The 18461-nt window shown below is 39.1% G+C and overlaps 1 protein-coding gene across 3 annotated transcripts in view; it reads right to left on the bottom strand.

Annotated features, from left to right (window-relative positions):
- The window catches only part of LOC124158430 (hemocytin), a 309825-nt gene that overhangs the window by 184665 nt on the left and 106699 nt on the right, over positions 1–18461 (bottom strand). For all 3 annotated transcript variants that reach the window (XM_046533513.1, XM_046533511.1, XM_046533512.1), the window contains exons 34-41: positions 17959–18160; positions 17708–17820; positions 12690–12812; positions 7543–7692; positions 7075–7219; positions 4765–5049; positions 428–608; positions 28–218 (exon numbers count right to left, since the gene is read on the bottom strand). In XM_046533513.1, the coding sequence (XP_046389469.1) occupies positions 28–218; positions 428–608; positions 4765–5049; positions 7075–7219; positions 7543–7692; positions 12690–12812; positions 17708–17820; positions 17959–18160 (1390 nt within the window). The remainder of the gene's footprint in view (positions 1–27; positions 219–427; positions 609–4764; positions 5050–7074; positions 7220–7542; positions 7693–12689; positions 12813–17707; positions 17821–17958; positions 18161–18461) is intronic.

Below are 18461 nucleotides of genomic sequence, written 5' to 3'. Positions count from 1 at the left end.
TCCCCATAATCAAAACAACTAACTCACCACAACTGCAGAAAAATCTGACAGCATAGTCCATGCACATGCCTGAGTCCTGATCAATATTTTTGCAAATTAATCCCTCGTCTTTGTCACATGTCACATGTTGATTTGCCAATTTATAATCCAGCATCTCATACTCAAACACAGTTTTTGCTCCTTTTTTTGAAGATTTTTTGGCAGTCTTCGTCAGTTTGCTGAGAAAAGTAAAATTAAAAAATCACATAATTAGTGCAAAATAATGCAAAATTCTTTTAAAAACACTAAATCATGGTTATTTATCCTTCTGACACAATATGTACCAAAAAATGCAAAGGAAAATTGAAATGATGCTTCCTCTTAAGGTAGAGTGATTCGTGTGCTTAACTAATCTTGGATAAAGTGGATGTGACAAACGATGAATTACCTTGGTCGAACTTGCTTGAACCTGCATTCAATATCACTAACATATGCACCTCTACAGAGGGAATTGTTTGAATAGCGCTTAATATTTGATAGCGTTTCAAAGTCTCCAGGCTCACTGTCAGGATGAGATATGTTGAACCAGTTAGTCCAGCGATCCTCACATGCAAGAACCCTGCTCCTTTCTGTAATAAGAAGACAAAAAAAACAAGTAACATCCCAATATCAATGTATAAAAAAAATTATGTTACAGAACATCAGTCATGCATAAAGACATTCACTAACAGGCAATCCAAGGACACAGCTTGAGAAGTAATGTATCATTCCCTCAACTTGTTAATGATAACGACCTGGAATGTGCAATTCTAAATGCTTATAATAATAATATTCAAAACAGATAAAATAATAATGATAATAAGATGTTTTCAAATACCAGAAACATTTCACCATATAATATTTGGTTGTAAGATATCAGCCATTACAGAATTTTCGCATCATGGTATGGAGACAGTTGATTATGTCTGGGTGAATTTTATAGGTCTTAAGTACAGGGGTGCAGCTAGGAATTAAAGCTGGGGGGTTTTAGGTGGAATTAATAGTGGAGGGTCTGAGGGTGTGGAATACCCGCCAGGGTAAGCAGGAGGTGCAGGGGGCCCCTCCCCTAGAAACATTTTCTGATAAATGGTTCAAAATGGTGTCTGTTACAGATTTCTGAGGGATATTTTATCAATCCTTGCACAATTCTATAAGTAATATTAATCCAATTAAGTGAAATTGATTATAATTAAAACTTTCTCTGAGCTCTGGGGAGGGGTTTTATCCCCCAAAAATCCCCCTCGCTGCGCCACTCATTTAGCACTTCTCTAAGCAAGGATTGGGAGACAGTGTAAAAGGGTTTATTGTGATCTAAAAAGCAGCTGTGTAGGTTTATATTCTTTTCCTGTTTTTGTTTTAGGATTATATTACATATATATTATCGTTCCGAGCTGGTTCCAAAGTACCGAATTTATGAGATTGGTTCTCGATACTGGCTCCACAGGCCAAGAACTGAGTACCAGAACCGACCCACATCTAATACAGTAAACTCTCGATTATACGAAGCAGGATTTTATCAAGTTTTCGATTTTACGAAGTGATATTGCGGTCCCGGCGAAAAGCCTATGGTAAATACATGGCGCTATTCGATTTTACAAAGTTTCGAATACGCGAAATGTTGTGAATTTGCAAACCTCGGATCGGCCCCCAGGAGCGAAAGGCATTCGTTTATACGAACTATGGCGAAATATTTGTCAACAAAACTAGTTACGCCGGCGTAAGTAGCTAAAAAAATCAGTGCTTCCAACTGTGGTTCATTAAAAGTGTGAAATCGTAAATGATAGTGCAACTTTGGAGAGAAAGGGTTCGCCTAAAACCTCACGGTGGGAATTTAGAGGAAGAAGGAGTGCAGTAAAATATCGCGACTGACATAATGCCCCTATTTACGTGCCTATTCATAAACATCGCATCGACAATACTTCGTAGTTTAACATGTCAGGAAGGTCGCGCGGGGTATTTCGTACACCCCTAATTAACCCTTCGCACTGCTGTGAACGTACTTCGAAGACTACTTGACTACTTTTCGCCGAAGCACTTCGAAGGGTCCCTAATCCGAGACCCTTTCCTCGACGAGCTCACCCTCGCTGGCCCCTCTCTAAGAAACTCCGAGGCGGGGGGCCTCGCTCCCCAAAAGTGACCGCTCTGACTGCATTTTGAAAATCTATCAATCAATGCCATCATCAAAAAATAATTGTTTGCATCGCACTCCTGCCAATCAGGCATTCAAGTACATCTCTGAACTGTGTTTCTGCGATGAGAAATAACGATTTTGTTAACTTTGCGAAAATGGCCAAGTTAATAAAATTGTCATTTTTCATCGCAGAAACACGGTTCAAAGACATACTTTATTTCCTCCACTACAATCGCAAATTGCTGGAAATCGGCCGGATTCCCTTTGATAGTGCATCATGAGGATGTTCTCGAGGTTGGTAATTGATACAACTAGCCTACTAGTGATTCTACTGCTATGATATCACGGCTATGGTTGATTTGTTACGTTATACCTTCAGGAAGCTGCAGCGGATAAAATCGCGGAGGAGATTAGAGGCTTAAAAGATGATTTTGAAAAATTCTTGGAAAAAGCAGGAAAAACACAACGCGCAACATCAAACGATTATATTGCCCTTGACGATGATCTCCGGGCTTATGACAATAGGATGCCGGTACATTTGTCGGAAGAAGCAGCGGCTGGGACTAGTCGAAATAGCAGTGACGACGAAGATGAAAGTGAGTAAGTAATTTCACCAAATAAAAAAGAAGTACACACTGCCCTCCAAACATTAAGATACTTTGATCTGGCTAACGAGTTAGGTCCCCAATTTCATTCCCATTTATGCAAGTGAGAAACCATGGTGGAAGCGGCGATGGAGAAGGGCAAAAAGAAAAAAAATAACAGCTTTTTTTATTAATATCTTTTCGTGTATATGATAGCCTTCCTGAATAAACAACTTAAATATCTTAAGCATTGGGCTCTATCAACCACCGACTTATTTTTCAGGCTACTCGTAAGGAAGACGCACTTCTAACTCTAACCATAAACTTTCTTCTCGCGCGTCTCCCAGTTTTCCCATGCCGAGAGATCTTTCTTTCCAAAGTCTTCGTTTATTTCCTCCCGCAGCCTTCTGCTGATCTTGCTGACACCCACCTTACGCATCCCAAACCCCTCCTTCCCCAGCATTTCCCATTCACTCCCTCCCTAAGGTTACAGAGCTTGAGTGCGTCGTAGAAAAATACGCCCCCCAAACGTAAACTGAGGCAGAGCTGAAGGCCCTTTCCCCACCCTTCTTTCTCCTGCCCCCTTCACCACTCCTTATGCTGACCGCTTCTTTCCTCAAGCAATCCCCATCCCACTCTTATTCACCCCACCCACTGGGTACGTTCTCCAACTGTGGAGAAGGGCATCTTTACCTGCAATGGGGGTAAGTTATTAACCGGAGAGAGGCTGAAGAAGTATCTTCCACTATCGGGGAAATGGTGCCACGCTTATAATTGTCTCTCTTCTCCTCTCCTGACGTTTCAATTGATATTATTTTCTTTGCTCTTTCCACACTATATTTATTTACGATTATGGCGCGACTATTTTTTAGTGCTAAAGCTAAGAAAATCTTTTCTCTATGTCAATGATCCTTTGCATAACTTTCAATACGGCGGAGAAAGGAACACGAAAACTAAATGAGGTGAATGTACAGGTTTTTGCGTGTCATTTTTGGGAATTCACGCAAGTGAACCAATACTTCACACACGTTGAGAAATGACGAAACATCTCTTGTAGGAAAACAATCAATGCGGATAATAACGATTCTCTCTTTATTTCTCCGATAATGGAAGATGTTTCTCCTGTCGTTTTCTGGTTGGAACCTTCCTCCTGTCGGCATAAAAGAAGAGAGAAATACTATATGAACATAGCACTTCACACCCGGAATGAAGAATATGGTCCTGATGAAGAATCAAGTCTTTTGTAGCAACGTCTGCAAAGATGATGGAGCACAGTATCCGGACGGAGAACTCAAACAGACTTTACTTCAAATATTCGCCAGAAGATATCCTACGTAATTTATGCTCGTGACTGAATCTCAATGAAAACAACTAATTGAAAAGATAGCACATTCAGCTGAAAATACGGAGTAACTCGAAATTTTAACTTACGAAAGTTATTATGGAAATGGGTTAAGGCCCTCATTTTTCTTTATTTTTCACATCACTGAGCGATAGAGGGCAACATAAATGGCGGTTAGGCCGGCTGCCGCTAAAATTCCGTGGGTGCTGGAAACAAATATCTATCTTACTCGTACTTAATAGTTGTTATTCGCTCCTAACCACAAATTTATAACATTAAATTCTTATTATAAGCTTTGCAATTCATTATTTGATTACGTTTTCTAAACTGGTCGGAAATTTCTTAAGCGATCGTTGATGTGAAAGTATGAACGAGAAATGGGAATTTTATGGTGGTATAATTATTTAATGATCTTTCACAGCATAAATTGATAACAAAAAGCCTTTTCTATGAATAATACCAAGAATAACCACCGAAAACATTTAAATAAGACCACTAAAGACAAAAAACGGCAGAAGAAACAAATGCGGACATTTTTTCGTGACTTACGAAAAAGGTTTGAAATTACGATTCCATGAAGTGCCAATTTTCCGGTCCCCCTAACTTCGTAAAATCAAGAGTTTACTGTAATAATAATAATAATAATAAAAGCAATAATTTCCGCTGGGAATGCAACAAAATGGTATTACCTCCACATTGAGGGCGCACTTCCAGCACTGCATGAGGCCAATCACACACAAGCTTCTCAGGGTGAAACATCATGTGCGATCCACACGTCTTTGGCACCATTCGGATGCCCTCAAACGTGTCCTCGCACTGGTAGAATTTAAGGCAGTCAGCTTCATGAGGGAAGTTGGGATGGGCAGGATCACAACGCTCCGTCAGATTTCTGCTTGAGACCACAGTAACTGCATCAACTGGGGTCATTGTGAACCCTTGACTTTCGGAAACAGTTGTGGTCAACACCATAGAGCCTGCAAATCAATTGAAATGCACCAAATAATCCTCCCAGCTACGAGATATAAATGGTCATAAAAAGAGTACCAAATATGAAGCAATCAAAAGACTTGATTTCAAAAGACATGCAATCACAGCTGATACAGTAAACCCATGGATAGCAGGAATGACACGGAAGACGTCAGAGGAAATGTTGACATGGAAAAGGTGTCGAAAGATGTAAAAAAGAAGAATTTTGGCAAACAGTGTAAATTAAAGCTGATAGAAGAATAAAGTGAGGAACCGTTTCTTTCTAGGATGTCTCTACATCTGTTATAATGAAAATGAAAGTTGCATTCAATTCATTCGGTGGAAGTCAATCTGTTTTGATTTCAAGGTCTGGTGTTTGAATACTCCCAGAGGGTACTTGGGTTGAATGTGATGTTTATCAAGGTAAAAAGCCTCATTCAAACCATGTATATGAAATACATTTTCGAAAATGCCACGTAATCTCGATCAGCATTACCATTTTGGCTATAATTTGACAACTAATTTGAAGGAATAAGCCTCATTAATCATTACAATTCCTGCAGATGTGGTGCAACTGGCACTCTTACAAAGGATAGATTGCCTAAAGATTGTCCTTTGAAAGAAAGCAACTTGAGTAAAAAATCTAATAGAGGTAAAATCTGAGAATCTGATACTAGCATTAAAAAAAAAACAATGCTGATGAAGTTATAGTTTCAAGGTGGGTGGATTGACAATTATGAAGCTTGTTATATGACTTTGCATGCTTACTGAAGAAAGAATCATAATTGATGCCCTAGGGCACAGTACATGAGGAGAACTTAAATGTGGCGCAACTATTAACATTTAGTTTCTCTTACTGTAGACTGGATAGGCATTTTCGTCAGGGCCAATGATTTGCTTTGTAATAACATTGTTTGTATATAACGAGAGTCTACTGTAGTCTCTTCTCATACTCCCCTTCAGAACTTCAACATTCCATTTACTTGCCTTCCAAACTTTCATAGGTCTTTTGAATCTTACGTTGCATTTCATAAGCACTTGGTAGTGGTCTGAATCCGCATAAGTCACAAGGTATCTATGAAAGTTTTTCACACCATTTCTAAACCTCTGCCCTTACCATGATGTAGTCTGATATCTCCCCATATCAGCTGGACTTTTCTATGTGTACCTTTGCCTTTTATGATGATCTGACCATGTGTTTGTAATGAATAACTTGTTCCTCTGGTAAAATTTTGCTGCTTTCTCTCCCCTGTCATTCCACATTCCTAACCCATATTCTCCCATTTCATTTCCATCCCTCCATTCCCCAACTGATGCATTCCAGTCCCCCATCACTACCAGATTTTTTATAACCCAGGATGTCCCTAATTATTTATTCAAAGTTCTTCATACACCTCACGTACTTCTTCCTCCCCATAATACTAGTTGGTATGCTAACTTGAACTATCACAAGGTTGGTGGGTTGTGTCTTAATTTCTACCCCAACAATTCTACAACTAACCTGGTCTATGCATACCACTCGCTTACCCATCTTCCCGTTTAATACTATTACTCACTATTCCTCATTGACTTTCCTCTCCACCACTATACATAATCCTATACCCATCACTCCAGTAGTCCTCACAATCCTTCCACCTCACTTTACATAATCCTAAGATACATAACCTCCCTTTCTCCTTTTCCCTTTTGATATTTTCTGGCTTCTCCATCCTCATCACTGTCCTTCTTGCCGACCGCGTAGCAGTGAACAACACCCGTCCTTTAAGGACAGGTCCCATTGAATGAGTTTCCGAGGCTCAATTGTTTGTACTGAACAGTAATGACAAGAAATATTTCAAACATCAGTTAGACTGTTCACAATAATTCAATGAGTTTATTGTAAAAAAAAATAGATCAAGCCCCAGTGTAGGTAAATAAATTCAGCAAAATGTTGGCATTATTCTGTATTAAAAATTACTTCCTGACCACCACTACAGAAGGGACACGGCATTATTTTTAAATGGATGATTGGATCCATTCAAAAATATCATTACCTTTAATATCACAACCTAAGATATCCATTCTTAGAGCAATTCTTTGATGAAATGCAACAGGAACAAGCTTGATGAACTGGGCAAAAACTGGATGAGGAAATAATACTCTTTTTGCAGTCTGGGAGTCACTGTTTCCTTCGAATACCTGGAGAAAAGAAACACATCCAGGGGGTAAACATTAGCCAGACAATTAAACGACAAAAATTCAACAAAATCATTTTTCCTTCTCAGCTTGCTTTCCCAAAATGGGTGCTAATCTGGATAGCAATCTCTACGTCATGTACCTACACAATGGTCACTGGACACCACAATTGAGGCAGTTGTCACATAAAAATCTCTACCCATAACCAAAAGGTCAAAATTTTACAAGCACACTCATTCCACAAAATGAATACTTTCTAAATGTTACTTCATTGAGAGAAGTACAATTATCATATCAGGTGAGATATACAATCTAAAAATACGTGCCTTAGGTACGACCTTTCCATCATCATGGATTGCATTCCAGTTATGTCCATCAAGGCTCCAACCCACTTGGAATTGGCTCACCCATTCCTCTTGATGAGGATTTCCTTGAAGCACCAAACCAGTGACTTTTTTCTGGTCCACAAGATCCACCTCATTAAATAGAAAAAGATTCCCTCAATATTTTCTCATCCTAAGTCAAGTACTAATCGATTAATATAAATTTGAAACACCTCAATGAAAACCATTATAAATAAATAAATAAATAAATATCTGAGAGCTCTGTAAAAGACTATGATAAAAAATTATAAACTCTGTACATAGACAAAATGAAAAGACAGAGAAATGCTCTGACATCTTTCCCAATGGAGCTCTCTCAATGGGCACGCATGCAGTGTATAGTAATAGAAAATTCTCTTTCAGAAAACATATAGAAAAAGGAGCTTCCAACAAAGGGATATCTATTTCCGGGAAAATTACCACCTAGTTCTAATGAAAATTATTTTACTTAATGTTTTGCTTCAGGTGATTACTGCATGTGCTTCGTGAGAATTCAATTCATTGGGATAGATTTCACAGAATGCTTTAGGCTTCAAAAATTGATTTCTAAAAGACACAAATTCCACATGCCTTGCTCGAGAATTGCAGGTTTTTGAGTAGTTTGAAATCAGCCTGCACACACTTCATCTTATCTTTGCATGAGAACACACAGCTGCTCCTCATCACACCATAAGGAGATTTTCACGAGATTCACTGGACACCACAACTGAGGCAGTTGTCACAAAAAGACCTCTTCCCATAACCAAAAGGTCAAAATTTTACAAGCCCACAAAATGAATACTTTCTAAATGTTACTTCATTGAGAGAAGTACAATTATCATATCAGGTGAGATATACAATCTAAAAATACGTGCCTTAGGAATGACCTTTCCATCATGACTGATTAGCATTGAGGCAGTATGTTACAGAGGCAGAGTGGTCAGCAAAACTGAGGTCTCAATTGCAACCCTTGACTCATGATAATAAAAATGGTTTATTTGCCCAGAAATCATAATACACTCAGTACATATAGGATATAAGGCATATAAAATTTATCACAGTGAAATTTACACACTATGCAAACAACAATATTAATTTGTTGAATTAAAACTTTTGGGCTATGTCGCCGCGTCAGATTTTGGGTGGCCCCAACGTTTCCCGACCGATGCTGGTCGCTTTCTCAAGGGAATCTGAAGAGGTGGGATTTAAAATTGGTATATATAGGTATACGTGTCAGGTGGTGGGGGGAGGGGAGTGAGAGGTTGGAGGAGTAGGTTGTCGATTGTTTTTGCCGATTACGGGTTGCCAAGTACGGCTGATTTTAATTTGAATTGAATTGAATTTTTTACTTATTTGAACGGGATCAACAGCAACATAAAGTTTACAATGGAGGTGGAGGAAGGCGGAAAACTTCCATTCTTAGATGTCCTCGTGGAAAAGAAGAAGGACGGAACATTGGGGCATGCAGTGTATCGAAAACCTACAGCAACAAATCGGTACCTGCACGCCTTATCTCACCATCATCCAGCGCAAATAAATGGAGTGGTCAACACGTTAATTCACCGCTCCTACAAAATAAGCGACCAGAACAACTTTGCCGAAGAGAGGAAGAAGCTAGAGGCCATTCTACGGGCAAATGGATTCGACGACAGAGTTATCTCTCGAACATTTAATAAAGTTATCAGAAAGAACAACGAGATCAAAATCAACACCGCAGAAGCAGCGAACTCCTCTGTTAATGACCTCAGCGACCAGAAGAAAGCCTTCCTGCCATACATTAAGGGGACGACTGACAGAATAGGAAATATCCTACGCAAATTCCAGATAAGGACAATATTCTCGCCTCACGTACAGATAAAGCAACTATTGAAAACCGTCAAGGATAGAACTCCATTACAAGTCGAAGGGGTATACCGAATTCCTTGCCAGACCTGTGGGAAGAACTACATCGGCGAAACAGGCAGATCGGTTAAAACACGTCTAGAGGAGCACGAGAGAGCAATTCGACTGGGGCAGTCAACGAAGTCCGCAGTAGCCGAACACGCAGCGCTGGGCCACACAATCGACCTTAAGGCAGCAAAAATTGTGGCGAGAGTGAAAGGCTTTAAACAGAGACTCGTAAGAGAAGCAATAGAAATATCTAAAGAGGAGAAAAACAACTTTAACAGAGACACTGGCCTTAAAATCAGCCGTACTTGGCAACCCGTAATCGGCAAAAACAATCGACAACCTACTCCTCCAACCTCTCACTCCCCTCCCCACACCACTTGACACGTATACCTATATATACCAATTTTAAATCCCACCTCTTCAGATTCCCTTGAGAAAGCGACCAGCATCGGTCGGGAAACGTTGGGGCCACCCAAAATCTGACGCGGCGACATAGCCCAAAAGTTTTAATTCAACATGACGAGCACCCGCGAAAGTTTTAACGAAGAATATTAATTTATTTAAAAATTTGTATTAAAAATTTTTTTCAAAGAATGGAGTGAAAAAATTTCTGTGCATTCTTCCTAATTGCTTCTTTGCTAACAGTGAACATTGTTCGTATTAACCCCTCAACGCCGTCATGCGTATCCAGTACGCGCCCTTTAAATTTCGTATGCCGCCATCATGCGTACCCAGTACGCTTCCTGACCTACTGTATATTATATTTTTTCTCCGCCAGATATTGTATGTTAAATTAAAACTAATTACTCTATCTTTTGAAGAAATGTTTTTCCTTTCTAATAAAATATTCATAGCGGTTTTATGCCTTCAAGATTTAAAAAAAATGCTTCGATAAAATTCCATTTTAAACCAGCGCCTTGACGACTTCGGTCCAAAAACTCATCACCTTATTTCAGCTGTTCTATCATGAAAACTTCCGCCTATTCTGCTTGAGAGACGTCTAGAAGGGTCAGCTACTTTAGCTTGAGATACGGTATCTTCTAAGCTCAATGCCATCTCTCCGTCTTCTCCTTGTTTGTCGTCACCTCGAGCCCCAAGTGTGTTTGGTCCGCCTCGTTAGTCCTAAACGTCCTAGGCGAAGGGGCCATGTGCTTCGCTCTGCATTTATTTTTTTATATTTTTTTTCTGGACAGTAATCAACGAAGATAAGATTCCATCTAAACAGTCAGCGTATACCAGGGCCCCTTCGAGATATTTTCTCGTCTCTTGAGGGAGCTTCTAAACCACGAGCTTCAGTCCACCCAGTCCACCAGAGTCATTCATGCTGTGTGGTGTTCGTTCAGGCAGTGTGCTGAAATTCTCATCGGTTGTACTTCCTGTGTGTGGTATTTTTTTATAATTGGGGATCCTACGAAATGGGAATAGTATTGAAAGGCATAAAAGAGACTCGGAAGTCTGTTTGTGTGTTAGGCTATAGTATAATCATTGGTGGGGTGAATTTCAAGGACCTGTTATAGCATTCGTACGTAATGGAAAGATAACGCCATTACAAGTGATGTATAAGTTATTTAGGAGACTATTGAATGAGGCAGTCCTAAATTCATATGTTGTTCACAGGAAAAACACGTATAAAAATTTGACTTATCATTTCGCTTGCCATTGGGCGAGATAATATTTTTGAAATATCCAACGTCATACAAACTGTTTGGACTTGGCCGTCACTCATTGCACGATTTAGTACCAAGACTCACAGAAATACATTTCCTAAAGACAATTCCTGCAGCTGGGAAGAAATCAAAGTCTCAAAGGAGGTGTGCAGTTTGTGCGTAACATGGGAAATGAAGAGTTTGCGTGTACAGTTGTGAAAAATGTGCAGTGGGATTATGTTTGGATTGCTTCAAATCATGTCAGAGCAGATTTTCTAAGGTAAATCATTTGAATATTTGGATATTGACGTTTGAAACATTAGCATGTGATTACCTATATGAAATAATACGGTAATAATGGAACATAGTCAGAGAAGTGGGCGGAGTGGTAAATTTTCAAGTAGGCGAAATGGGTAATCCTATCGAGAGTATCCAATCTGTTATGAAATTTTCAACCCCAAATAACTAAATTACATCATGTAATTGTATTTTTTAAATGCATGGAATGTTAGAGATCTCGTAGCTTATTCGAAACCAAATAAAAATCTTTCAAAATTGAAAATTTATTCATTAGTTCATAAAAAGAGCTACATAAAACAATAAATGTTTTTTCCAATAGCTCGAAAAATTATTATATAGTAGCGCATTATAATACGCAAGTTTACAAAAATTTTCAACAATACTGATCGTATATTATGAAAGATATAAATTATTGAATGATAGTATACCAAAAAGGCGAAGATTTTTAAATCTCATCCGGCCGCTGAGATGGGATTTAATTAAATGCCTGCCGCGATTGAGGGGTTAACAAGAGTCTACTGCAGAACTTAATTTACTCCTAAAGTCGCAGATATGTTCTTTCCAAGATCTGGTGGGGGACAAAGTTATTCTGAGAAAGGATTATTATATTATTATTATTATTATTATTATTATAGCTGTAATTTGTGGAATACTATTGCCATCTATATTCACAGTAATAGTGACAGGAGCTTTGTGTTTAGGGCCTTGTGAAATGTATGAGACAAGATTTATTAACATTCAGTTTCAAATAATTTTGGTGGCACCAATCAGACAGTATGTTTGTGACGCTATCTGCCTTCTGTAATAATCAACAGAGGGTGCTGATACAATAATATTGGTTTCACCTGCATAGAGTATGCGTTCAACAACAGGCAATAATTAAATAATTTCAGGTAAGCCATTAGGTAATGTATAACAAAAATAAGATAGGGCCCAGACTGGGCCCCTGGGGTACACCAGTGGTAACCAATTTTCCAGGGGAGATGAACTCCGTGCAATTATTTGACAGTGTTCTCTACATAATAATGTTATCCACATTTGAAAATAAAATACCCAGGTACTGTCCCACAAACAATCATTTTTACCAACCTATGTCACAAAATTAATATAATATTTTAAGCAAATGTCTACCTTGAATATGATATTCAGGCATATTGAAGTCTAGGTTGGTAAAAATAAGTTTTCTGGAACAATAAACAGTGAGTTTATTTTCCTCTGCAATTCCTCAGACTTCCAATTTGATACTCTACAGGTGGTATTTCTCATTTAACTCACCTGTATCCATTCATTGGGAGCATTGAGTAACTTCCCAGCAACCCAAACCCCTCCGCCATTCAACCGAGCGTGATTTCCCAAGGTGCCTGGCGTGCTGAAGCTTGATACACTGATTTGGTCATCCTACACAAAGGAAGAGAGGAATGCTAAATGGTGCAATCGATAGGGCACTTAACAAAAGAAAACAAGTTGTAATCAGGCCACAGGAAAGTAATAAACATCTGCCACTCCTGATGAAATATGTACCTTAATTGCAAGATCCATCAAAAAAAAAAAAGGCAAATAAAAATTCACTCCAATATGACTCCATTGTTTCATTTGAAATCAACTATGACCAAGAAATTCAACAACTAAAATTGATTAACAAGGAAAAAATAAATACAGATTCTAAGACCACTTTTTCATAGCTTATACATATCAGAATAATGAATCACATAGAAACAGTGCCCACCTTAACAAATGGATGTCCGGCCATTGCCTCAGTTCTCCATCATCAATGGGATCCAAAATGATGACTTTTCAACTTTGACAAACGCATGCATACAAGGGTATCACTATCAACAATGAAACACTAATTCACCGGAATTTTATACTCTTTCTGTGTGATCAACAGCTATCCCAATCAAATTTCAACACAGCGTGAGCTTCTTTTAGACTACATTAGCCTCAGACGTTAGAGAAAGCTCTATTCATTGGATCCTTCATTTATGAGCCCAATCTTCATCATTACCCAGACGATTTTGATGTGTGTGTCAGGGTTACCTTTGAAGGACTCTATTCATGGTACAGGTGCCTAATCTCCCACAAGTAGGCTGCTGGAATTGTACTTGAAGGGTGAGAAGGGAAACTGGCTAGGGACAGTGACTGAATGTGAGGATAGCCAATAGTGCTGATTTGGTGAGACGATAGACTTGAGATTACGAATGTACGAAGAGGCTGTGGGAGCAATGGCAGGGGCACAGATAAGCAAATTACCTGGAAATTCATGTGTAAGGTAATAATTATATATGTCCTCTAATTCGCATGTTAAGATACAATTCAGAGTTCCATTTAAAATCCATATGAAATTAAATTAAATGAAAGATTAATATGAAAATAAAAATAATCACGAAGTAACTAAGTAAAAAGAATGGGGAGAGTTGTAACAGCGATTTAAATAATTAAAAGAGAGAGAAAAATTTGTCACTAACGCGACTCGAACTCGAGATGAAGGCAGTAAGAGTGAGAGAACCCAAGCTTCAAACCACTGTGCCACTGCCGTGGTTGAGTTGAGAGGGAGCAATTACTCAAGGGAAGGCATGGTGCGCAAAATCTTTACATCTCTCGAACCCGGGCCTCTGTGGAAGAAAGCAGAGACACTTTTTCCACCTTACTTGTATAGTTTTAGAAAATAACTTCCACATCCAGATCCCAAACATCATTTTCGTGATGTCTCCCGGTAAGATAGAAAAACATGGAGGACAGGCTGAAATTGCACACTCTGTCACCTGACCTGGCAGTAGCAATATAGCCCCTTGAAACCAGGGATGTGATCCGATACGAAAAAGCACTTTAAAGCACGAAATTTCAATAGTTTCGGACCGCTGCCACTTTAAGGCACTAAACCGAAAAGGCACGAAACCGAAAAGGCACTAAACCGAAATTGCACGAAATGCGATGGCACGAAACCTCCTCAAGCCCGAAATGGCACTTTACGGAAAAAAGTGCCGATCCGAAAAGGCACCATAGTTTCGTGCCATATAGTGCAATATAGTTTCGGATCTTACATCTCACTCACTCAAAGGCGGAGAGGGGCTGGAGAGGAAGAACATTTGCCTATAAAAATTTTAGGAAAGACGGAATGGAGGGAAAGAGAAGGAAAGGTCATTGGCCACTCAAATGAGGTGGCAATCTGGGGAATTCCCCGCGGGAGAAAAAGGGACGGGGCGGGAGAACGTCAGTTTTCGGGACTCTATTGAGGGATTATACGGCAAATGCTGGGGTTGTCCACTCATAAAGAAAGGTTCAAGGAGTTGTTTTAGAAGGTTTGGCATTTTTGGCATTTTTTTGCATTTTGCATTGTTTGAGAAGGTTTGGGCATCGGGTGAAGACATAGTTAAAGAGGTAATTGAAGTGGTCAGGGTTCTGTGGCGTCTGGGGATAATGAGACGGAATATCCAAGGGGTTAAAGGAGAGACGAGAAGCGCAAGGGAAGGATAAAATAAGGTGGAAGGGGGTTGGGGTTTCCAACGCGAGAAGTGAGCGGCTACAGATAGGAGAAGGCGAAAAATAAACCAAGTATGAGAATTGAAAATGGACAATTTTTGAATTACCTCTAATGCAAACTCTGAATGTGACTTTGCACTGCACTCCTTTGCAAATTCACATGTATGCTACGAGTTTATCAGGTATTTCGCAGGGAGAAATGAATCATTTTGTGATTGCCAGCAGCTGTTATACCTACTCTAATTATTTTATTCAGGTGGTCACCTTTCTTCTTACCTGTCCTAAGTAGATCATAAATTTGAGCATTTCACTTAGTAAACACCCCATCGGAGAAGGTGGGAATATGTCTGTATTTTTGTACAGTAAATTTCCGAGAGTTGTTCTCGGAGTTGAAATGCATTGTATGGTAAATAAATACTGTGGAAATTGCAAACAGTTTTATTGTTGTAGACAAGTTACCAACAAATTGATGACGAAAAATAACTCTTCTCTTTCACCCTTTCTTGAAGAAAGTATCCCGATCTTGATGTCATCTCTCATAATAGTTACATCAAAAAATTATATGCAAAAAGTTATTCTTTTGCTTTCCCAGTTAAATATTATGAGGTGACGAAAACTTAAACTGGGATGCTGTTGTGTCGTACGAAAGCGGATCGTGAACTATCAAAAAGCGTGATGTCATTATTGTTGACACCTTTAATGAAAGTTCTTCTAACCGTTTGACAGAGCACTAATTAATAGTTTACATAATGAAAAATCAATCCTGATATTACAGTGCCTTAGTGACATAGTGAGCGCTCATAGAAAATTAGCTCGGAAATCGGGTAAATTAACGGGAAAAAATTAACGTTTATGGATTCTATCTGCGATAAAAGCATTTTTTATTTTCTTTAAATAAAAAAAATTAATGGACTGAATCGTCTCACACGGTAGTAGACATCCATGGTTGAAATATAGCATGTATATTATAAAAGAAGATTAAATTATATTGATATTTATTATAATAATGTTTTCAGAACAAATTAAAATTTGGGATTATTTGTTAACACTTTCGCGCCGGAGCCCCATGGAGGTTCCGGCATTATGAGTTCCTTGAAAATCTTTTGTACTCCTCTGTAACGAGCACTCTCGCGTCGAAGGAAAGCAAAGCTTCTCAACTGCCCTAAGACAGGGACGCAACTCAGCGGGGCGCCGCGCCGATCCTTCTCCTCTGCCCCAGTCCCAGACCCTCGAAGGATTAAAAGACTGCTTCACAGTGCTAGTCACGGTCAACTGACTGAAATAGTCGTGTTTTATAGAATCATGTATTTGCTGTTCCCATCGATTATTTGATGTAAGATGAATTCCCTGGGTTTTTCTGAGCGTGAAGAAATTTTAAGCGAAGTTCTAACGATCATATTGACGGATTTAGAATATTTCTATTCCATATAGGATGATTTGCAACTGAAATGAACTCCGTTGAAATTAACGCTAGAACTCCGATTGAAATTTCCATGTGATGAGCGAAAAATGAAGAATTCATTTCTAACTTCAGAAATATAAGGTAAGCTACGAATATATTTTTGGAACAAACAACGCAAATAGCAGTGGATGACCGCGCAGAGGGGATAGAAAAGGGTCGTTCAGTTCGAGGATGGGCCTGGGCTAGAAGGGCATCCACTAAGCTGGTCTTTTGTGTCCGCATCGGTCCCTTTCTTAAACCCCGCGCGGCACATACACGCGGTCTGGCACTTTAACCACTTTTTCGGATAATTTCGTGCCACCCGGCACGAAACTATACGAGGCGGAAAATAAAGTGTATGGGATCCTAAAATTTTAAAAGTGAAAAGTTTCGTGCCAGCCTGGTCCGAAATGAATCGGATCGTTTAGTGCCCGGTCCGAAAAGGCACGAAATCGTTTCGTGCCTTTTCGGACCGGGCACTAAACGTAAAGTTTCGTACCGGATCACATCCCTGCTTGAAACTACCCAATAGCACCTCACTACATATTCACACTCACATCACACGATGGTAATCAGTGGTGAGACTGCCCTCCATCATTTGCTCCACTACATGACAACACCTCAGCTTCTAACTCAAGAAGTTTTGAGATCACCCTCACACATATCACACCAATGGAAATGGAAGTTTATGTGATGGCAGCCTTCTCCAACAAGATGACTGAATGCCATGAATGAATGTACATAGTAGAGAGTTTCCTGAGTCATGGAAATAAATCACCAGAGAGCACTGCTATCTAAAAGTGGCAAATCAAAATCAGGACTTCAATGCCAACCTAGTTATTTCCATTCTGACCACCTTAATCTCCTATTTGAAACTTGTATGTATGTACTATGTTTCATGGAAATGCATATTAATGTGGGAAGATTTATTCCAAAAATTTCCCCTTTTCTTCTTCAGCTAAGTGTTCATCACCTTCATAGAATGACCCTCTCTAAGACTTAACCATTGGACTCCTTATAATAAGCTACAAATAATAAAAACATGAGTAGCAGCAGTTACATTCGAATCTAAGGTAGAACAGATAAAAATCAATTTTTTTCATTCCATATCTCAAGCCCTAATAACTGAAAAGACCCACATCTGATGGAATCTAACTGCCACATTGAGAACTTCAGAAGAATATTCATCTCATTTGGAATACAATAATGCAAATAGATTTTTTTAAATACTAAAAAAATTTCCTCTTTGGAATGTTTTCAAATGAAATTTGAAACTATTCATTGGCATTACACTATTCACTCTCATTTATGATAGCAATTACACACATGGAAGATGTCCAGATTTTCAATACCTGCAATTGACAGATCTTACCAGGATAGCTCCGGATTCCATTCCAAGTCCATCTACACACTCATGAAACACTTCTGTCAGCGGTGTCGTAGTTGTCGTTTCCACAGGTTGGGTAGAAGACTCCACAACTGGCTCTGCAAGCAAGATGACCTTTTCAATATATACACAGTCCAGGCACAACATTTTGGATGCATTAAAATTTCACACAAAGGTATGACAAGGCATACTTTTGAAAATGAATAAAAAAGAACACTGCAATGAAACAAGCTCACCACAAGCGCAATGGACACGAATCTCATAGTCATGACACGGTTTCACTTTCCTGCCTTTAACGAGAGGATTGCAAAGAAGGCCTCTCTCCAAGCTACATTCAACATCTTGGCCAGTTTCCTTAAAATTAATATGAGATCCAATGGTTCGGCATTCAATTGCCTTCATATGATGGGGATCACAAAATGGCTGGTCCTTGAGGATCTGAAATAAAAGTAAAAAAATGAAAAACCTATGAATTCATAGGAATGAGCCAAAGGGGTTTCAATGACAAAAATTCTTGAGTCATAAAGTACCTTTCCTCTTAATTCTGGTGAAACACAATGAGATTCTGCAATATTTGCCCACCAAATCCATCTAAGGAAAGACAATAATAACAACACAGAATTCAGCCCATTGGAGGAGAGGGGGTACACAAATGTGCCTTCTAATGGGCATGTAATGAATAAAAAGGCCCAGTGAATGAATGTGTACGTGAATAAAAATGCAGAGGCTTTGAGATGAC

This window comes from Ischnura elegans, chromosome 5, assembly GCF_921293095.1.
Source record: "Ischnura elegans chromosome 5, ioIscEleg1.1, whole genome shotgun sequence".
Taxonomy (NCBI): domain Eukaryota; kingdom Metazoa; phylum Arthropoda; class Insecta; order Odonata; family Coenagrionidae; genus Ischnura; species Ischnura elegans.
This window is presented reverse-complemented; position numbering and strand designations above follow the sequence as displayed.